The sequence below is a fragment of the Heterodontus francisci genome, chromosome 1 (genome assembly GCF_036365525.1).
Source record: "Heterodontus francisci isolate sHetFra1 chromosome 1, sHetFra1.hap1, whole genome shotgun sequence".
Taxonomy (NCBI): Eukaryota; Metazoa; Chordata; class Chondrichthyes; order Heterodontiformes; family Heterodontidae; genus Heterodontus; species Heterodontus francisci.
This window is the reverse complement of record NC_090371.1, coordinates 245,597,597-245,621,302: the sequence shown is the minus strand read 5'-3', so window position 1 is coordinate 245,621,302 and position 23,706 is coordinate 245,597,597. Positions and strand designations below refer to the sequence as shown.

At 44.5% G+C, this 23,706-nt stretch overlaps 1 protein-coding gene across 2 annotated transcripts in view; it reads left to right on the top strand.

The window, feature by feature from the left end:
- Window positions 1-23,706, top strand: part of nudt6 (nudix (nucleoside diphosphate linked moiety X)-type motif 6) — a 156,232-nt gene that overhangs the window by 1,726 nt on the left and 130,800 nt on the right. Inside the window, exon 2 of one of the 2 annotated variants that reach the window (XM_068042601.1) lies at window positions 11,931-12,134. The exons of the other annotated variant lie outside the window; for it this stretch is intronic. Coding sequence (XP_067898702.1) covers window positions 11,931-12,134 — 204 coding nt within the window. The remainder of the gene's footprint in view (window positions 1-11,930; window positions 12,135-23,706) is intronic. 2 annotated transcript variants of the gene reach the window in all.

Sequence of the window (23,706 nt, the reverse complement as noted above, 5' to 3'; positions counted from 1 at the left end):
TAACTAAAATTCCCCCATCCCTGGAACCATTCTGGTAAATCTCCTCTGTACCCTCTCAAGGACTCTCACATCTTTCCTAAAGTGTGGTGACCAGAACTGGATACAGTACTCTAGTTGGGGCCTAACCAGAGCTTTATAAAGACTTACCATAACTTCCCTGCTTTTGTACTCAATGCCTCTATTAATGAAGCCCAAGATCCCATGTGCTTTAATAACTACACTCTCAATATGTCCTGCCACCTTCAAAGATCAGTGCACATGCACTCCCAGGTCTCACTGTTCCTGCACACTCTTTTGAACTGCTCCATTATGACTATATTGCCTTACCCTAACCCTTCTGCCAAAATATATCACCTCACACTTATCTGTGTTAAATTCTATCTGCCACTTGTCTGCCCAGTCTGGTTGCCTATCTATGTCCTGTTGCAGGCAGTTCGTATTATTCTCACTGTTTGCCACTTCAAGTTTGGTTTCAGCGGCAAATTTTGCATTTCTACTCTGTATTCCAAGACATTTATATATCGCAAAAAAGCAGTGGTCCTAGCACTGACCCTTGGGGAACACCACTGTCAACTATCCTCCAGTTTGAAAAATAACCATTTCCCATGACTCGCTGTTTTCTGTCCTTGAGCCAATTTTTTATCCAATTGAACACTGACCTTTCTATTCCATGAACATCAATTTTGTTAACCCAGCCTTTTGAGTAGCACTTTATCAAATGCTTTCTTAACATCCACTGCAATCCCTTCATCAATCTTCTCTATTACTTAATCAAAAAAATTCAATTTGATCAGTCACGCATGTTCTGCCTTTTACAAATCCATGTTGGCTATCCTTAATTAACTCGAACCTCTCCAAGCGCTTGTTGGTTTTTTTCCCTGATTATTATTTCTAAAACCTTACCCACCACTGATGTTAAACTAACTGGCCTGTAATTGCTAGGACTGTCCTTACAACCTTTCTTGAATAAGGGTGTCACATTTGCCACACTCCAATACTCTGGCACCTCCCTCATATCTAGAGAAGATTGGAAGATTATGACAAGCCCTTCTGCTATCTCCAACCCCACTTCATTTAGCAACCTGAGATGCAAGCCATCCAGATCAGGTGACTTGTCTACCCTAAGCATAGTCAGCCTTTCCAGTACCTCTTCACTCTCAATTTTTACCCTATCCATTGCCTCTACTCTCTCTGCTTCCACTGATATTTTGCAGATTCCCCTTTTCTTAGTAAGCACCATTGCAAAATGGTCATTAAGTGTTCTAGCCTTGCCCTGTTCCTCTAAGCATATATGACCTCTTTGTCCCTAATAGGCTCCACTTCACCTCTTAGTATCCACGTATTATTAACATGCCGGTAGAAGATTTTTGGGTTCCCTTTTATGTTGACTGTCATTCTAATCTCATATTCTCTTTTTGTCAGTCTTATTTTCCTCTTCACTTCTGCTCTCAACTTATTGCATTTGGCCTGGTTCTCACTTGAAGAATTCACCTGACATACACCCTTTTTTTGTTTCATCATTACCTCTATCTCCCTTGTTATCCAAGGAGCCCTACTTTTGGTTCCCTTATCTTTCACCCTTGTTGGAATGTACCTAGCCTATACCAGAAGCATTTCTTCCATAAAGATAACCCATTGTTCCATTACAGTTTTGCCTGTCAGTCTTTGGTTCCATTTTATCCTGGCTAGATCCTTTTTATCGCATTGATATTAGCCCTCTTCCAATCTCGCCATTCTACCGTATATCGTTCCTTGCTTTTCTGCATTATGATTCTAAACCTTATGATAGGATGATCATTCTTACCCAAGTGCTCCCCACAGACACTTGGCCCATCTCATTTCCCAGCACCAGATCCAACAATGCCTCCTTTCTCGTTGGGCTGAAAACATACTGATCAAGGAAGTTCTCCTAAGCACAATCCAGAAATTCCTCCCCTAGAGGCCTGCTTTAGGTTGGGAAAAAGAACCCGACCGAACCACAGCGAGCCCGACCCGGCCTGAGTCCTTCTGATTTTGCCCCAAGCCCAGCCCGGCCATCCCTTTACTTACCTTCCTGACACCCAACCTGCAAGAAGCTTCAGCGCATGCACGATGACATCATAGGGACGTCACTCGCTCTTGCGCAGACTCAGTTTCGTCCCAGACTCCCAGCTCAGGTAAGTTTATTATGTTTAATACATACCAGCAGAGGACTTACCTTGTGTGTCCGGCCCATCCCGACTCGACATGGACTCAGCCCGACCCGACCTGAGCCCAAAAACTGACACATGTCGTCGGGTCCTGTCAAGTTCTGGTCGGGTAGCAGGCCTCTATCCTCCCCCTCCTATCCCTTTACTCCAAAATTATCCCAAACAACATTTGGGTAATTAAAGTTCCCCCGATATCACCACTCTATCGTTCTTGCACATCTCTGTGATTTCCCTGCAAATTTGCTCCTCTATCTCTCTCTCACTATTTGGAGGCCTATAGAATACCCCTAGAAGCGTGGTCATACCCTTTTTGCTTCTCAACTCTAACCAAATGGATTATGTCCTTGCCCCCTCCAGGACGTCCCCTCTTTCCAATACTACAATGTCTTCCCTAATCAGTACTGCTACCACACCTCCCTTTTCTCCTTCTCTATCTTATCTGAACACTTCATATCTTTGGTTATTAAACACCCAGTCCTCACCATTTTAAGGCACGTTTCTATCACTGCCGCGACACCTTATTCCTATACTGCTATTTGTGCTTGTAGCTCACCAACCTTACACATACTATGTGGGTTTACATACATACATTGTAGTTTTGTCTTTGCATTTCTCGTAGCCTTTCTCAGTCTGCTCCTATCTGATACAGAACTACTTCCTTGTCTAGTAAAATAAATCTTCTTCTTCTTTGGCCTCCATGTGTGCAACACCGACTCACACTGCAACGTAAAATGTCTCTGATTTTGACAGCATTGTTCAACTTTGATTCCAGTTATAATATATATAAAAAATCAATGGAAAAGGGAATAATGCCAGAGACTAGCAGACAGTGAATGTTATTCCTATATCTAAAAAGACCAATGGAACAAAACCAGGGAACTATAGACCAGTTAGCTTAACATCAGGAGTAGGACAGATAATGGAATATTTACTCAAAAATGTAATAGAAAAACATCTAGAAATCAAAAATGTTACATAGTATTTACAGCACAGAAACAGACCATTCAGCTCAACAGGTCTATGTTGGTGTTTATACTCCACACCAACCTCCTTCCACCTACTTCATCTCACCCTATCAACATATTCTCTTTCTTTCTCCTCACATACTTATCTAACTCCCCATAAATGCATCTATGCTAGGAGCAAGTTCCATATTCTAATCATTCTCTGAAAAAAAAACTTTATCCTGAATCCTTATTGGATGTATTCGTGACTATTTTATATTCATGGCTCCTACTTCACTACAAGTGGAAGCATCTTCTCCACATCTACACGATCAAACCCATTCATAATTTTGAAGACCTCTATCATGTCACCTCTCAACTTTCTCTTTTCTAGAAGAAACAGCTCAACCTGTTCCATCTTTCCTGAGAGTGAAAGCCTCTCAGTTCTGGTATCACCTTTGTAAACCTTTTTGCACCTTCTACTGTACCTCAATATCCTTTTTTGGAATATGGAGACCAGAACTCAGCACAGTATTCTTGTGTGTGGTCTAACCAAGGTTCTACGTAGGTTTAACATAACTTCTGTGCTTTATAATTCTATTTCACTAGATATGAACCCCAGTGCCTTGTTTGCATTTTTTATGGCTTTGTTAACCTGCATTGCGACTTTTAATGATTCAAAGTGACTCCCGCCAACTCAGTCCAGCGCCAATGTCATCAGAGTGCTGCTAACTTCACACATGCGCAGAATGGACTCTTGCTGTCAGAATGGTGCTACGCATGCAACATCAGCACCCGGCTTGCCAGGGCTAATTCGCGCATGCGCGCAAAAACGTCATTCGAGTACTGCAATGTCTGCTCACCACTTGCTTTTCGCCTCACCACTTGTTCCCCCTTGGCCACTCGCTGTCCGCTTCACCTTCCCCCACCCCCGACCTGTCGGCCACTTGTTTCCGGCCTCGCCTCTTCTCCCCCCTCGGCCACACTCACCCTGCTTCACTACCCCCCCCCCCAACCTGTCAGCCACTCACTTCTCCCCCTCGGCCACTCACTTCCCACTTCACCACCCACTCCCCCACCCCCCCCCCCACCTTTGGACCACTTGCTCGCAGCCTTGCCGCTTCCTCCCCTCTGCTGTGCCTCTGCTCCCCCCACTTCTGCTCCCTGCTCCCTCCCGCGATCACCACCTTTCTTCCCCGCACGAGGGAAGCTAGCGGGGGGAGAGAGAGAGAGACAAGATAGCTGGGGAGGACAGGGAGACTGCAAGTGGGAGGGAGCGGGGAGCAGAGGGGAGGAAGCAGTGAGACCGGGAGTGAGGGCCCAGAGGTTGGGGGAGGGGTGAAGCAGGGAGCGAATGGCCGAGGAGGGAGAAGTGGCGAGGCAGGGAGCAAGCGGCGAGAAGACGGACGTGGGAGGCAGTGGTGGAGGGAAGCGCGATGGCAGGAGGAAGTGGGGTACTGTTGAGGGTGGGATGGAGGTGGCGATCGCAGCTACTGTGGACATTTGGGTTTGATTTGTTTTTTTGATAAATTGAGCAGCGCCCTCTTTTCTACTGGCAGTCACCAAAAACCTTGCAGACAGTGACGTTTCAGTGCATGAAGCTGCATTTGCACACATGCAAGTACACATAGTGGTTGCATTGGGAATCATAAATCTCTTCTCTCCTCTACTCCATTTACTCTATTTAGACTCTTATTTTCCAAAGAGTATATGGCCTCCTTAATCATCCAAACATATTGAGTTCATTGGCATAGACACCCATCAAGCTAACTTTTGTATTCTGGATGGAGTTGATTCATGTGTTATTATTGCTGCACCGATAAAGAACAAAGAGCAGTACAGCACAGGAACAGGCCATTCGGCCCTCCAAGCCTGCGCCGATCTTGATGCCTGCCTAAACTAAAACCTTCTGCACTTCCAGGGACCGTATCCCTCTATTCCCAACCTATTCATGTATTTGTCAAGATGCCTATTAAACGTCACTATCGTACCTGCTTCCACCACCTCCCCCGGCAGCAAGCTCCAGGCACTCACCACCCTCTGTGTAAAGAACTTGCCTCGCACATCCCCTCTAAACTTTGCCCCTCGCACCTTAAACCTATGCCCCCGAGTAACTGACTCTTCCACCCTGGGAAAAAGCTTCATGCTTCAAAGCTTCATTCTGTCCATGCTGCTCATAACTTTGTAAACCTCTATCATGTCGCCCCTCCACCTCCGTCATACCAGTGAAAACAATCCGAGTTTATCCAACCTCTCCTCATAGCTAATGCCCTCCAGACCAGGCAACATCCTGGTAAACCTCTTCTGTACCCTCCCCAAAGCCTCCACGTCCTTCTGGTAGTGTGGCGACCAGAATTGCATGCAATATTCTAAGTGTGGCCTAACTAAAGTTAAGTACAGCTGCAACATGACTTGCCAATTTTTATATTCTATGCCCCGACCGATGAAGGCAAGCATGCCGTATGCCTTCTTGACTACCTTATCCACCTGCGTTGCCACTTTCAGTGACCTGTGGACCTGTACGCCCAGATCTCTCTGCCTGTCAATACTCCTAAGGGTTCCACCATTTACTGTATACTTCCCACCTGCATTAGACTTTCCAAAATGCATTACCTCACATTTGTCCGGATTAAACTCCATCTGCCATTTCTCCGCCCAAGTCTCCAAGCGATCTGTATCCTGCTGTATCCTCTGACAATCCTCATCACTATCCGCAACTCCACCAACCTTTGTGTCGTCCGCAAACTTACTAATCAGACCAGCTACATTTTCCGCCAAATCATTTATATATACTACAAAGAGCAAAGGTCCCAGCACTGATCCCTGCAGAACACCACTAGTCACATCCCTCCATTCAGAAAAGCACCCTTCCACTGCTACCCTCTGTCTTCTATGACTGAGCCAGTTCTGTATCCATCTTGCCAGCTCACCTCTGATCCCGTGTGACTTCACCTTTTGTACCAGTCTGCCATGAGGGACCTTGTCAAATGCTTTACTGGAGTCCATATAGATAACATCCACTGCCCTTCCTTCATCAATCATCTTTGTCACTTCCTCAAAAAACTCAATCAAGTTAGTGAGTCAGTTACTAGGGGACATAGGTTTAAGGTGCGAGGGGCAAAGTTTAGAGGGGATGTGCGAGGCAAATGTTTTTACACAGAGGGTGGTGAGTGCCTGGAACTTGCTGCCAGGGGAGGTGGTGGAAGCAGATACGATAGCGACGTTTAAGAGACATCTTGACAAATACATGAATAGGAAGGGAATAGAGGGATATGGGCCCCGGAAGTGCATAAGGTTTTAGTTTCGGCAGGCATCAAGATCGGCGCAGGCTTGGAGGGCCGAATGGCCTGTTCCTGTGCTGTACTGTTCTTTGTTCTTCCTCACAGGAACGTGCTGGATTCTAATCAACTGACGTTTGAAAGACTCCCACATGTCAGATATTGATTTACCCTCAAACAGCCGCCCCCAATCTAAATTCTTCAATTCCTGCCTAATATTGATATAATTAGCTTTCCCCCAATTTAGCACCTTCACCCGAGGACTACTCTTATCCTTATCCACAAGTACCTTAAAACTTATGGAATTATGGTCACTGTTCCCGAAATGCTCCCCTGCTGAAACTTCGACCACCTGGCCGGGCTCATTCCCCAATACCAGGTCCAGTACGGCCCCATCCCTAGTTGGACTATCTACATATTGTTTCAAGAAGCCCTCCTTGGATGCTCCTTACAAATTCTGCCCCATCCAAGCCCCTAGCGCTAAGTGAGTCCCAGTCAATATAGGGGAAATTAAAATCACCCACCACTACAACCCTGTTACCTTTACATCTTGGGGAGTGGTTAGGTGTCAGTAATAGAGCTTTTATCTCTGAATCAGATGGTCATGCGTTCAAGCCCTGCTCCAGAAACTTAAGTACAGAATATAGGCTGATACTTCAGTGCAGTAAGTAGTGCTGTATTATCTTGTAGATCAAACATTAATCTGAGGTCCCCGCTGCCTCCTCAGGTGGGTGTGAAAAATCCCATAGGATGGATGAAGAAGAGCAGGGGAGTTTTCCTGGTACCCTGGCCAACATTTATCCCTCAACAAATATCACTTTAAAAATAACAGATAAAGTGGTCTTTTATCTCATAGCTGTTTCTGAGACCTTGCTGTGCACAAATTGGCTGCTATGTATCCCTGTGACTACACTTCAGTAGTACTTTATTGGCTTTAAACAGCTTTTGGATGTCCTGATGTAATGAATGGTATGATATGAATGCAAATTTTTTTTCTTTCAATGGTTGAGTGCGAGGTAATACATTTTGGGAGGAAAACAAGTAATGGGAATTTACAGTCAATGGAAAGACACTGAAGGATGTGAATAAACAGAAAGACCCAGAGGTTCAAGTACATAATTCCCTGAAAGTTTGATTGAGGGATAGGTAAAGCCATAAAAAAAGGCCACCAGTGCTTTGGGTTTCGCAAATAGTGTTATAAGGAACAAGAATAGACCATAGATAGAGTACTGTATACAGTTTGGGGCACATAATTACTGATACTTAATTAAAACCATAGAGAGCATGCTGTGCAGATTCAAGATGACTCTAGTGTTGGGAAACAGTGGTCATGAGGAGAGATTTGAGATATTTCCACTGTAGCAGAGACTAAGGAGATTTTGATCATGCTTTTTAAGAAATTATGAAAGGTTAGTGAATAGAGAAAGACTTTTTTTTATTCGTTCATGGGATGTGGGTGTCGCTGGCTAGGCCAGCATTTATTGTCCATCTATAATTGCCCTTGAAAAGGAGGTGGTGAGATGCCTTCTTGAACTGCTGCAGTTCTTGGGGTGTAGGTACACCCACAGTGCGATTAGGAAGGGAGTTCCAGGATTTTGACCCAGCAATAGTAAAGGAACGGCAATAGAGTTCCAAGTCAGGACGGTGTGTGACTTGGAGGGGAACTTGTAGATGGTGGTTTTCCCATGCATCTGCTGCCCTTGTCCTTCTAGTTGGTAGAGGTCGTTGGTTTGGAAGGTGCTGCCAAAGGAGTCTTGGTGTGTTGCTGCAGTACATCTTGTAGATGGTACACACTGCTGTCACTGTGTATCACTGGTGAAGGGAGTGAATGTTGAAGATGGTGGCTAGGGTGCCAATCAAGTGGGCTGCTTTGTCCTGTATGGTGTCAAGCTTCTTGAGTGTTGTTGGAGCTGCACTCATCCAGGCAAGTGGAGAGTATTCCATTACACACCTGACGTGTGCCTTGTAGATGGTGGACAGGCATTGGGGAGTCAGGAGATGAGTTACTCGCCTCTGACCTGCTCTTGTAGGCACAGTATTTATGTGGCTGGTCCAGTTCAGTTTCTGTTTTCTCAAGTTGCAAATCAATGACAAAAGCACTGCATTTAAAGGTTGTCACTAAAAGAGAGAGCAGAGAAGTTAGAAGAAACTTCTTTGCTGTGTTTGAGCTGGAGTACTTTGCTACAGGGAGTGGTTGAGGGAGAAACCATTGTACCTTTTAAGGGAATTTTAGATAAATATTTCAAGCAGAGGAAGATATAGAGCAATGGTGAGAGCATAGGGCAGCAGGAGTGGTTTTGGATTGCTCCAGTAAAAAGCCAGAACTAACACAATGAACCAAATGGCCTTTTCTGTGCTATAAGCTTCCGTGGTCGTAAATGTGGGCAATTTGCATACATATACCACAAATATCAAATGAGATAAATAACCATTTAATTTGATCATCTTTAAACAGCTCCATGGAATTTTTATATCCACCTGACCTGGCAGACAGATGTAAGGTCTCATGCAAACAACAGCACTCTGATGAATACAGAACTTCCTCAGAACTGCACTATAAAATCAGCCTAAACTAAATCCTGGAGTGGGTCTTGAAATCTTTAACTTCTGACTCAGATCGGACAAGCTGACATGTACAAACTGACATATACCGAGACTACTGAGATATATTCTTCCATTTGCTAATTTTGAAACATTGAATGACAATTCAAAGTGGCATTCCCTGCTTTATATTCATTACTACTTTTTTGGCTACAATTAGAAAAAGAGGAGAAGTACAGCTCCATATATGTTGTGACTCATTTGTTACAACTAACGTTACTAGTTTTGTTCACACACACCTGATTCTGACATCCAACTTGTGGTTCAGTTCATTACTTATAAAGGTGGTCGTTTCTGTGATAAGTAGGTAGAACTCAAAGGGCTGTCGAAGCTCAATCATTGGGCATGTTCATGATAGAAATCGATAGATATCTGGCTACTGATGACTTCAAGGGATATGGGGATAGCACGGGAAAGTGGCGTTGAAGTTGATGATTAGCCATGCTCTAATTGAATGGTGGAGCAGGCTCGATGGGCTGAATGGCCTACTCCTGCTCCTATTTTTCTATGTTCCTAACTCATTCTGAAATAATTATGTTAAAACAATTTTAAAATGAATTGAATAGAATTTAATTGTTCATTCCCCTCAATATTTATTTAACTCTGTTTATTACACTTATGCTGAAGTTTTATGATGTCCTTTTTTCTGGGATTAGTTTGCAGCTTGAGCTGGCATTCAGCCTTTTCCCTTCTAGGGTCTCATTTGAATCTAACCCAGACCAATAAAATTAAAAATGCCTCTTCCTCCTGCTTCTAAGGATCCAATGTGAAATAAATTTGGGAAGTCTTAACCTGCTTCTTTGTGGAAGCAGGCCCACAGTATTGATATGCTCACCATTCAGCACAAATGTAAGAGTCTTGGGGAGATCACAAGGATATCATTACTCTGATACAATAGGGGTGCTTTTCAGAGGCTGAAGTTCTTAAGGTCTTTAAAATTATGAAAGGTTTTGATATAGTAGACTGTGATAGAAACCACACCTGCCAAAATGAGATATATTAATTTTGTCATATGGAACATTATTTTTGAACTGTTACTGAACTTGAAATAACATGTTTAAAAAAAGACCACAACAGTGGCTGAAAACATGGCTGTACATTTGCATTCTAAAAGACAGTTGCCTGAAGAAGACAATGTAAGTGCCTCCCTGATTCATTTAGCCAGATGGATTTTTGTCAATAGTGATGATCAAAAGACATTGAATGTGTAAGAGCCAGGATTCCACCCCCACTCCCCACCTCCCCCTGCCACTGAGAGTGTCTGCTAAGCTTGAAAGAATCCACAAACCTCGCAGGAGAGACTGTTCCAAATAAGGAGCTCGTCACATGACTAACCTGCTGGCCAACGTGGGGCTTGTTTGAATTGTGCCACACAGAAAGGAACAGACTGCAATTTGAAGACAAAAGAGAAGGAAGGTCTCCCCCTGTCTCTCTCTCTCTCTCTCAAGCAAAGTTCCAGGCACCCACGGAAGTAACTTAAGCTTCAAGACAGAAGACCAGCGAAACAAGTTTGAAAGTGTGCACTGGGCCCCAACAAGAACTGCAAGACTTAACTGCAATCAAAGACTTTACATCCAATCCAAAACCAATAACTGAACTCCAGCTATTACTTCAAACCTTCCCCCCCCTTTAATTCTTTCTCCTCCTCTGTCTCTATTTGCGTGTGTGTTTATCGTGTATGCATGCTAGCGTGGTCGCCTATTTCTAGTAGCTTTAACTGAATTAGAGTTTTAAGGTTAATAAATTTACACCTTTCTTGTTTAAATCTGAGAAAACCTGTCTGGTTGATTTCTTTGCCATTACAATTAGAGAGCAGTGAACAAGGACTCACTGAGAGGGAAGCTAAAACATGGTGTTTTAAAAATTAAACCCTGTTACGGTCAAACCAGGAAAAGGCTGAGAGGGAAGCCCTAGACCCCTTCCTCACCTGGTCGTAACAAGACACAAATGTGTTTCCACTTGTGGGGAAGAGCAAAACTAGAGGCCATCAATACAAGATAGACACCAAGAAATCAAATAGGGAATTCAGAAGACACTTGTTTACCCAAATAGTGATGCGAGATAGTGGAACCCACTATCACTGGGAATAGTTGAGGCAAATAGTATAGATACGTTTAAGGGGAAGCTAGATAAGCATATGAGGGAGAAGGGAATGGAGGTTTGTGCTGTTAAGAGTTGATAAGGAAGGATGTGAGGAGGCTCCAGTGGAGCATAAATGCTGGCATGGACTGGTTGGGCCAAATAACCTGTTTCTGTGGTGTATATTCTATCTAATTCTATGTACGTATGTATGCTAAGCCATATTGTTTGGACAAAACATAGAAAGTTATCTTCTGCAACTGGGCAGTATCTCTGGCCTGGGAGTGTTTGATGTTTAAAATGGGTAATGAAATTGGAAAAATGTTTCATTTCCCAGCGCTGACATCTTCACTTACACAAAAATATGCTTAATATATCTAAATAAAACATTTCTGAAACATCAATACAGACAGATTCCATAGCTATAACACTTGAATAAACATGCACTCTATGTGCATGTTCAACTTTTTATTCCATCAGAAAGTGGGTAACAGTTGTGCGGGAGGCACTGATATAATAAACAATTGTTGTTCATCCTTCAATATTGAAGAAGACAGCCAGAATATAATCTCATTTTTGCAGGGAGTCCTTTGACTGCTGATCATACCCATTTTTTGCTCTGAATGAGTGTCCCCAGATTGAACAGTGGATTCCAGATACACCAGATGAGGAATCTTGATTTTTCAAGTGAAACTTCCTCAACTGATGTTTACATTCAGCATGAGCAATGCGACATGCCTCAAAGAAGGAGATGCCTTCTTGGATGATTTATCACCATGCAAGGAAAATTGCAATGCATATCATTAAATAGGATGTAACACATTTTATTTCATTTACAGATGCTATCAAGTACTGGAAAGCAGAAGGGAAGGTGGCAGTCTGGCTGCATGTTCCTATTCTCCAGAGCAGATTTATAGCTGCAGCAGCTGCTCTAGGTTTTACCTTTCATCATGCAGAAAAGGACCATTCCACAATGGCACTGTGGCTAGCTAAGGGGGAAAGCAGGCTTCCTGCATATGCCACACATCAAGTAGGAGTGGCAGGTGAGCAAAGGCTTTCAATCTTTATCCATAGTTTTATTTTTCTATTACTTTTAATATATATTTTTAGGAAATCATAGTGATCATGAGGCCCATAAGATAAGCATTGATGAGGAAAGCCACTCATCTGGCCATAAGAAATCTTGAGTCCCAACACAGAATCCAACTGTATCTTAGGTGATTCTACAACTTTTGCTCCTATTACCCGACCTGGAAATTAATTTCATGTGTTGATTACTCTGTGTGAAAATGTGCTTCCTGAGAACAGTTCTAGTTTGAACTTGTGCATCCTTGTCCTACTCTTAAAGTTTAATTTGAAATATTATTCTAAATTTACCTTTTCTACTCTGTTTTACCTATTTTTGACTTGTAGTCTCTGTGAGGTTCCCGCAGACACCTTTCAAAATTGAGTAGCCTAAGTTTCTACAGTCCTTCCTCATAAATTAGCCCTCTGATCTTATGGTTCAGCCACGTGTCTTTCTTTGCATTGCCTTCAGGACTTCAATATCCTCTTATTTTTGGTAGCAGAAACTGGACAGTACTCACAGTGCTCTCTACTATATCTATATATTCTAAACAGTGACATCATGTTTATCCTCTCTTTGATGCATTCAGACGGTGACTATGCGCCCCCATTAACCATCAGCCCAGGAAGGTAGAATAGACTTTCTGTGCATCCTCGTTTTACAGCAGCTGATGTGGAAGTTTTAATCAGACCATAAGTAAATCACCAAGTGGAAAATGAGTCTGTTTTCATAATCGAAGAAAACTATAATGGTGGAAAATGTTACTTGCATCAGTGATGCATTTTGATATTATAGCAACAGTGTATAGAAAATAAAATAAAACAGAGAATGCTGGAAATACTCTGCAGGTCAGGCAACATCTGTGGAGAGAGAAACAGAGTCAATGTTTCAGGTCAATGACCTTTAGTCAGAAACAAACTGAAACATTCACTGGCCTCAGCAAATCCACCCTACTTACCTGAGGGCAGGGGCTGCAGTGCTGGTCCAAGTCCCGGTCCCAGACCTCTTGGTAATACAGGCAGTGGCCACTGCTCCCAGTGGAGCTTCTGGTACTACTGAGCTACCAGCTCTTCAATTGGCCAGCAGTTCTTGGGGGCAGGAGACAAGGACCCCTATGGCGGGCAGTTAAGTGGCTGCCCGCCATGGAATTCCGCCAGGGGTCCAAAACAAGTGGGGTCACCTCCTGCCTTCCATCCCTTCGCTGAGACCCCCGCTGACTAGATAAAATTCAGCCCAGTGGACGCATTGATTGTAATCTTCCAAAATTCCCTAGATTTTGGGAAGGTCTCAGCGGATTGGAAAACCACAGATTGGAATGTATCTGTTCTGTGTACTCTGAAATATCCCCTTAAATGTCTGCCACTGCATCTCTATTGATGTATCCCTTAACCTAAAGATGTGACAAAACACATTGATGAAGGAAGAGCAGCGGATATGGTGTATATAGATTTTAGCAAGGCGTTTGATAAGGTTCCCCATGGTAGGCTCATTCAGAAAGTGAGGAGGCATGGGATACAGGGGAAGTTGGCTGTCTGGATACAAAATTGGCTGGCCCATAGAAGACAGAGGGTGGTAGTAGATGGAAAGTATTCAGCATTGAGCTCGGTGACCAGTGGTGTTCCGCAGGGATCTGTTCTGGGACCTCTGCTCTTTGTGATTTTTATAAATGACTTGGATGAGGAAGTGGAAGGCTAGGTTAGCAAGTTTGCCGATGACAGGAAGGTTGCTGGAGTTGTGGATAGTGTGGAAGGCTGTTGTAGGTTGCAACGGGACATTGACAGGATGCAGAGCTGGGCTAAGAAGTGGCAGATGGAGTTCAACATGGAAAAGTGTGAAGTGATTCATTTTGGAAGGTCGAATTTGAATGCAGAATACAGGCTTAAAGACAGGATTCTTGGTAGTGTGGAGGAACAGAGGGATCTTGGGGTCCATGTCCATAGATTGCTCAAAGTTGCCACCCAAGTTGATAGGGTTGTTAAGAAGGCGTATGGTGTGTTGGCTTTTATTAACAGGGGGATTGAGTTTAAGAGCCACGAGGTTATGCTGCAGCTCTATAAGGCCCTGGTTCGACCACACTTGGAATATTGTGTTCAGTTCTGGTCGCCTCATTACAGGAAGGCTGTGGAAGCTTTAGAGAGGGTGCAGAGGAGATTTACCAGGATGCTGCCTGGACTGGAGGGCATGTCTTACGAAGAAAGATTGAGGGAGCTAGGGCTTTTCTCATTGGAGCGTAGAAGGATGAGAGGTGACTTGATAGAGAGGTACAAGATGATGAGAGGCATAGATAGAGTGGATAGCCAGAGACTTTTTCCCAGGGTGGAAAGGGCTATCACCAGGGAGCATAATTTTAAGGTGATTGGAGGAAGGTTTCGGGGAGATGTCAGCGGTAGGTTCTTTACACAGAGAGTGGTGGGTGTGTGGAATGCGCTGCCAGCGGTGGTAGTAGAAGCAGATACATTAGGGACATTTAAGCGACTCTTGGATAGGTACATGGATGATAGTAGAATGAAGGGTAGGTAGTTAGTTTGATGTTAGAGTAGGTTAAAGGTTCGGCACAACATCGTGGGCCGAAGGGCCTGTACTGTGCTGTACTGTTCTATGTTCTATGTTCTAACATGGACACTGTACAGCAGACATCTCAGAGCCCTGGAGAGATATCACCAGCAGTGCTCCACAAAATCCTGAAAATTCAGTGGCAGGACAGACGCTCCAATAACAGTGTCTTCTCTCAGGCCAACACCCCCAGTATCGAGACACTGGTCATGACTGGTCAGTTACTTTGGGCGGGCCACATTGTCCGCACGCCTGACACAAGACTCCAATAGCAAGCTTTCTACTCCGAGCTCCATCATGGCAAGAGGTTACCAGGAGGGCAGAGGAAACACTACAAGGATGTCCTTAAAGCCTCCCGGAAAAAATGTGACATCTCCACTGATTTGTGGTATTCTCTTGCCCAAGACCGCCCAAAATGGAGAAGAAGCAACTGCGAAGGTGCCAGCCAGTTCGAACAACGTCGACATGCCCAGGCAGCGACCAAGCACAAACAGCAGAAGGAGCATTCGGAAATTTGAGCATTCCGTCCACTCGCCTCATCGAATGCCACTGCCGCACCTGTGGCAGAGTGTGCGGATCCAGAATTTGACTATTCAGTCACCTAAGGACGCACAAGTTTGGTGGAAGAAAGTCAACATCGTTCCCAAGGGACTGCCTAAGAAGAAGCAGCAGCTAAGATTGGCATGATTATGGGAACAAAATCGCAACCTATTTGATAAAGTGCACTGTATCAACTGTTGGTTCATGCTTTTATATAATCAGCTTCTCTTCTCCCCTTCCCCACCTTCTCCCCTTTTGCCTCTTTCTCTTGTTGTCTCCCCAGGCCATGCACCCACTGCATCTCAAAGGTCAAATTATCAGCCTGTTCCTGGGCTTTTGTCAGTAACATCTCTGCACCGGCCATTAAAGGACCAATGAGAGCAGCCTGGGGCAGTTCTCACTGATTTCCCCCTGCAGGAAAGTGACTGGCCTCCACTTGTCATCTAATCACAAGGACACAGCTAAGATCCAACACTCAAAGTAGGAAATCAATACTACCGCCAATCATTTCATCACTTCACGTCAATTTGCAGTACATCCAATAATTACTCAAGTCGATGTACTGTATTATATTCCAATAATGGTATAGAATTTCCCAATCTCCTCAGCAGAAGACCAGCTGATAACCCTGAACTACTGTCCCATTTCCAACCTCCTTTTCCTCTCCAAAGTTCTTGAATGTGTTGTTATCTCCCAAATCTGTTCCCATCTTTTGCAGAATACCATGTTTGAATCCCTCCAGTCAGATTACCACCCCTGCCACAGTACCGAAAGACATTTATTTATTTAGCGATACAGCATTGAAACAGGCCCTTCGGTCCACCAAGTCTGTGCCGACCAACAACCACCCATTTATACTAATCCTACATTAATCCCATATTCCCTACCACATCCCCACCATCTACCTACCACCAACCTACACTAGGGGCAATTTACAATGGCCAATTTATCTATCAACCTGCAAGTCTTTGGCTGTGGGAGGAAACCGGAGCACCCAGCAGAAACCCACACAGTCACAGGGAGAACTTGCAAACTCTCCATTGTTATCCAGCTGGGTGGGACTGCTCTCAGCTGGTTCCATTCTTATCTAATTGTAGCCAGAGAATCACTTGTAATTGCTTCTCTTCCTGCTCCCGCACCATTACCTCTGTTGTCCCCCAAGGATCCATCATTGGCCCCCTCCTATTTCATGCTGCCCTTGGCAACATCATCCGAAAGCACGATGTTAGTTTTCACTTGTATGCTGACAACACCTCACCACCACTTCTCTCGACTCCTCCACTGCTGCTAAGTTATCAGACTGCTTATCTGACATCCAGTATTGGATGAGCAGAACTTTCCTCCAATTAAATATTGGGAAGACTGAAGCCATCATTTTTGGTCCCCGCTCCAAACTCCATTCTCTAGCTCACCTACTCCATTCCTCTGTCTGGCAACAGTCTGTGATTAAGCCAGTTTGTTCGCAACCTTGGTGTCATATTTGTCCCCGAGATGAACTGCCAATCTCATATTCGGGCCATCACTAAGACCGCCTATTTCCATCTCCGAAACATCACCCGACTTCACCCCTCGGATAGCTCAGCTCATCTGCAGCTGAAACCCTCATTTATGCCTTTGTTCCCTGTAGACATGACTATTCCAATGCACTCTTGGCTGGTCTCCCACATTGTACTCTCCATAAACTTGAGGTCATCCAAAACTCTTCTGCCTATGTCCTAACTCGCGCCAAGTCCTGTTCCTCTACCACCCCTGTGCTCTTTGACCTACATTGGTTCCTGGTCAAGCAACGTCTTGATTTTAAAATCCTCATCCTTGTTTTCAATCCCTCATAGCCTCGCCCCTTCCTTATCTCTAATCTCTTCCAGACCCACAACCTTCCGAAATATTGCACTGTTCTAATTCTGGCCTCTTGTGCATCCCTGATTTTAATCGCTCCAACATTGGTGGCCGCCCCTTCAGTTGCCTGAGTCCTAAGCTCTGGAATACCCCTTCTACAACTCTGCGCCTCTCCACCTTGCTTTCCTTCTTTAAGATACTCGTTAAAAAGTACCTGTTTGACCAAACTTTTGGTCATCTGAACCAAAATCTCCTTTTGTGACTCAGTGTCATACTTTGTTCTATATTATTATTATTATTGGCTATCCTTCGCAGGCGAGGATGATTGATTTCCGTGAGTCCGAAGATGGCTGATGAGGCCGATTCAGGATCTACATACTTTATGGCACATAGGGCATTTGTTGTCATGTGGGATGTCTGATCGTGTATTATTAGTTCGGGTCATGGCTTGTTCTTTCCGTCACTCTTGCTTTGCCTCTTCATTTTGTCGTCGTTGTGTGTCAAAATGCTGGGATCCTTCCCACAGACTCTGCCTCCATCTGGTTTGGTTCAGGTTGATGGTCTCCCAGGAGTGGGTCAATGTTGCATTTCTTCATGTTGGCTTTCAACACATCTTTGAAGCGCTTCTTCTGCCCTCCTCTGATGCCCTGAATGAGCTGAGAGAAGAAGACCTGCTTTGGGAGCCTGGTATCTGACTTCGAACTATATGATCATTCCAGCGAAGCGAATGGCAGATAATCATAGCCTCAGTGCTTGTGGTGCTTGTTTGTGAGAGGACACTGATGTCGATGCGCCTGTCCTCCCACTTGATATGTAGGATCTTCCACAGGCAGCATTGATGAAATGACTCCAGTGCTTGGAATTGCCTCCTATACGTTGTCCATGTTTCAGCCCTGATTACATGGTAGGACATGAGCTTGGTTTCAGTTTTGATGTTGCGATCTTCAAACACTCGCTTCCTCAGGTGGTCAAAGGCTGCGCCAGCAGATTTCAGACGATGCTGGATTTCTTCGTCGATGTCAGCCTTCTGTGAAAGATAACTTCCAAGATACTGGAAGTGTTCCACATCTTCCATTTGTTTTGTGATGCTCTCGTAAAGCACCTTGGGATGTTTTATTACATCAAAGGCACTATATAAATATAAGTTGTTGCTGAAGAAGCTCATTACTCTATTCATTTATTCAATCGAAATATAGATACACCCATTTCTTTATATTTCCCGGTCCTGATCTGGCCACCGACTTGTCACATTCGGATGTAATAACCCTAATTAAAAAAAATAAATCACACATAGAAGGCTGCCTTAGGTATAAGAGTCTACAGTTTCTAGAGGTCACAGCACAGGGAAAGGTGAGCCTATTTACGCAAAAGAATGAGGAGTAGAATACAAGGGGGTTTGAAGTTATACTACAGCTATACAAAGCCCTGGTTAGATCACACCTACAGTACTGTAAGCATTCCTGGCTAAAGGCCTGCTCAGGTCGGGAAAAAGAACCCGACCCGAACCCGACCGATCCACAGCGGACCCGAGCCCGACCTGACCCGGCCCGAGTCCCTCGAATTTCGCCCCGAGCCCGACCCCACTTGGCCCAACCCGAGCCCGACTCGAGCCCGACCCAACCATCCCTTTACTTACCTTCTGACTGGAAAGCTCCACGAAGCTGCAGCGCATGCATGATGATGTCAATGTGACGTCACTCGCTCACTGCGCAGACTCAGTTTCATCCCGGACTCCCAGCTCAGATAAGTTTTTTATTTTTAATACTTACCAGCAGAGCACTTACCGTATGTGTCCGGCCTGACACGACCCGAGCCCGAAAGCCGGACCTGGAAGAGGGGCCCGACCTGACCCGAACCCGAAACATGACGTCGGGTCCCGTCGGGTTCGGGTTGGGTAGCAGGCTTTTTGTCCTGGGCACCAAGGATATATTGGCCTTGGAAGGAGTGCATTTTAGATTTACCAGAATGATATCTGGTCTCTTACGAGGTGAGTTTACACAAACAAGGGTTGTATTTCCTTTAATTTAGAAAGTTAAGTTGTGATTTAATCAAAGTTTTCAAGATATTGAGGGAACCGGGATAGAAAGAGAAAAATTCTATTGTAACCAATCCACTCACAGCGGCGGTGGGGGGACCTGCAACAGTTCGGGAACCTGTTTGTTTCAAGCGTGGGCTTTGCCGTGGCTGTTTCAGTCAGTCATGGCATTAGCATCGCTCTTCTGGGTTTCCCGACCAATGATCGAGTGCAAGCGTAATGCTGAGTTGCGCATGTCAGTGAAAGGCTCTGTGTTTAAAAGGACGCTGGCAGTGGTAAGAATGGTTACATTCTGCATTTTACAGCCATGTGGTGAGGTGTGTGGGCGGTTCCCACTGTTCAACTCCCACCTGACCACAGCAAGTTTTTTTTTGTTACTGGGTTTTAATCCCTTTGTGTTTTATCTGTCAAATAAAACAGACGACGACAGGTTTTCTTCTAGGTTTAAAACAGAAGATTAATTATTTATTCAGCAATATGCCTAATCCCGAAATTGTCACAACCGCACCCACTCATGCATTCACTCGCACACACACAAGAAACAGATAGAGAGGAAAAGGGGTTTGAAGTGAGGTAGGATTTCAGGATTCACAGTAAACCCGTTAAATCTTCTTGGAGGTCAATTTCTCTTTAGTTGCAGGCCTGGCTTGTTTGTAGATTTCTCTGTTGGTTGAAATTTCAGTCTGAAGACAGGGGATCACTTCCAGTTCTCTGCTGCACGAGTTGAAATGTAGAATTCACAGCAGGGCGTCTTGCTTTTGGCTTGCTGAATTTTCTCCCAGCTCTCAGCTGGACAGGCTTTGGTGATGCTTTGTCCTGGGTCTCTCTCTGTTTTTCTCTCTCTCTCCAGAGAGCAACCTTTTAAGTTAAAAGTCTCTCACATCTTGCTTCTGTTGGAAGACACAGATTTTCCTCCCTGTGGCGACCAACACTGCCCAGGATGTGGCTACTTCACATCTTCTTGTCTTCTTGTTTTCAGAAGAACCCATTCAATTCAAAAATGTCTCTTGATGGGTTCATGATGGGTGTAATTGACACCTCTTAGCTTTGGGATATATCCTTCTGTCCTTGCTGGACAGTAAGACAGTTTGAATATACAAGGCCAGGTCTTTTGACCTTCGGTGGCCATTTTGAAGTACTTTGTCCACTTTTTTTAAAAGAAAAGTCCATATTTATAACTCTTCAGGTTGAGTTCTCGTATTTTCAATCACTGCACTTTACGTGAGCGTGACAGCATGATTTGTGAAGGCAGAAGAAATAAGAATGATGGCAGGAAGACCTGGGAAGGCTGCCCCTGCTTCTCTGATTCTTCCCTTGAGGTGGTGATGCAGGCATGACAGCCAGAAGGAAGTGTTGTTTCTCGCGGATGGGAGGAAAGATGCCAGCCACCCAAACCAAACAGGTGCAGCTGGTGGTCACTGAAGTAGTGAGCAATAAGAGTGTGGTCCCTTGCAGATGGATACAGTGCCATAAGAGGTTTAATGAGCTATTAAGGGTAGGAAAGGTGAGTGGCATTAACACTTTCAGGTGCCAATACCCACACTTTGCGTTACCCAGCATTTTCCTGCACAGCATCCCTCAGAACAACACATCCTTCAGTTCCATTCATTCCTTTTCAGGCACTTCCTCACATGCCCATTTTAAAAGCCAACACTCACACTCACCCTCATCTTACTAACATCTTGCACTAATCCTTCACTGTCACCTAAACAAATGTTCTCATTCCATCCTGTCCACACATTCCACTTCTCATACTCATGACTCTCTCTTCTCCTGCAATGAGAGAAAGCAGAGTGCGCAACTCCAGAGACAGAGAACTAGGGGTGGACTTGCATTTGTAGCCTGCGGAGGTTCAGGGTTTAGACATCAGCAGGGTGGCACAGTCCATGGGTGTTGGTGATGGAGAGATGGGGTCTCCGACATACCTGGTAACAACATTAGATATTACACCGCCACGGCACATAACAGTAACTCATGCTGAATTGATGCCACCACTAACTGAGATGTCATGATATGCACAATGTAGAGTTTGAACCTTTTCCCCATGTCAGCAATAATCCATGTCTTTCATCTCCCACAGGTCCTTCAGAAGAGCAGCAGTGGGAGGAGGCTGAGGAGTCCTCAGAGGAGAGTGAGCATTCTGAGAATGTACTGTCTCATGACTCACGCGCACCCTCCATCAGTGCAGATACACACATGTCGCTGGGTCCCACAGTAGGTATAGCTAGGTTGTCACATGGTGGGATGCACCTCACATGTGAGCAGGAGCAGGTGCTGGAGATAGGGACAGTATTGGAGAGTCCCTATCGGAAGGTGAAGGAATAGATGCTGAGCCTTGGGGGTCATCCACCAAAAAGGAACTTCTGGAGCAGCAACAGAAAATATGTGTGCTTCTGTCAGCCTTTCCAGAGGCAATGTAAACCCTCAGAGGGAGATTGAAGGAGTTCATCTCTAGCATGAGCGCCATGATAGCTCAGGCATTTGCACTGATGATCCACCTTCATGGAAAGTGGCCACCTGCATGGAGAGTCAAACAAGTGAATGCTGGCCCGGACCAATGACCTGCACCCTCAGTCTTCCATTTTACACAGGATGAAGCAAAGCCTCGCCTTTTTGGATTAAGGCCTCACTGATATACAGCCAAATGCTCTCCCGCTCTTGGCTATCAGGAAAGTGCAGGTGGGCCATGAGAGAGAAGATGGAGAAAGAGCACATGGATGTGATGACTCTTCTGAAGGCATTCCCATTTCTCATCCCTTCGCACCCCCCGCTGTGCCTCTGCCCCCCCCACTGAGACAGAGCCCACAGGCTGCCTCCTGTCCGATGGCAGGGGCAGGTGGGGCAGTCTTTGGCAGGGCCCTCACAAGCTCCAAAACCCAGAGGATGTCTGCCACAGGCATCTCATGCCAGACCAGGGGAACGAGCAGCCTGTCTCTAGCTCTGCTGAAGCCATGGGCTACACATGTAGGTGTAGCAGGAAGTGAGTGAGGAAGACTTATTCGTTGCACAGAGAATTCACTTGGGTGTGTATAACAATGTTCTTAGTGTTATGTATATGTTTCTTTAAATAGATCAAACACTTTATTTGAACTCTTCATTCTCCTGCCATCTACTTTGTTGTATCCCAAGTTTCAAATGGGCAGAAGTCTTTAGGTGAATGGTATAAGAAACATAAGAACTTAAGAAATAGGAGCAGGAGTAGACTGTATAGCCCCTCGAGCCTGCTCTGTCATTCAATATAATCACTGTTGTATATATTGCTGTCAGCATGTTAGAAGCATTGTTGGCCTGGCTTGCATAGATTTCTGAGACTTTGGTTATTTTAAACAATAATTCATTTTTCACATTACAGGAACTATATACTCTTTCACTTCAGCATGTCCAACCCTCTGCTGACACAATACTTCTCTCTCGCGGGTCTCTTATACATGTGATCTCTGAAATCATCACAGTAGGAAGTGTTACTCTCACTGTCCAAAACATTAACCCTTTCAAACCCTTATACTACATCTCCCCCCAAGTCTTTGTCCATGTATATTTTTTCTATATACATTCATTTTTACTTTAACATACTACCCCAAATCTCTGACATCTGTCAGGAGTGTTCACAACTTTCCCTGATTGTGTTCTTGTCAGACTGGGAAGATCAGTAGCCTTTCTCTGAACTCTTGTTTCTTGATTTGGACAGCCTTCATTTGAGGTTTGTAGAATCTGGTGTCTTCTGAACTTCAGGATCAACGTCTGGCCCATCCAAACATATGCCTGATATCCATCTCTGATTAATTGAAATTAGATTTCTCCTAATACTTCTTCTAGTACCTTCTGATCTATGTATTAAATAAGATCTCTGTTGATTTTCATCGCTCGACGATTACTCCTTTTCCGATGAGACTTTTCTCTGTCTAGAACTTTGATAAACCTGGACTTCTAGCCCTGGAAGTAATTTTTTGGGTAGGATGGAAAGTTATGTTTTGAGCTTCCTTCTCATCAACGGTTCTGACGGTGCTAATCCACATAGTAATAGAGTGGATCGGTAGTTTAGGAATGCTGTTTGAAAATCTTCATTCTTCTTTAAGAGTGCTTTGATAGTTCTAGCTCCTCGTTCAGCTTCACCATTTGATTGTGGATATCCAGGGGAACTTGTAAGATGTACAAACCCACATTTTTCTGCAAAGTGCGTGAAGCAGTCATTTGCAAATTGTGGACCATTATCTGACACAATCTCATCAGGAATGCCATGTGTTGCAAAGATCTCTTGTAAAGCTCGAATGACTGTCTCAGTTGTCATTGTGTAACGTTTGACTTCTATCCATCTTGAAAACTAATTGATAACAATCAGGTAGGATTTCCCATTAAACATGAATAGATCCATCGCCAGACGTTTCCACGGTCTAGTTGGAAATTGGGTCGAGTTAACGGGTTCCCTTTGGTCTAGTCTGTGCGCTGCACATACCTGGCAATAAGAAATAATTTCTTCAATATCTTTTGATATTCCCGGATGGGCAACTGAGCCAGTGCTCTGCATTTCGTGATACCCGTGTGGCCCTGATGTATTTTTCCGAAGATATCTGTCCGGAATGAGACT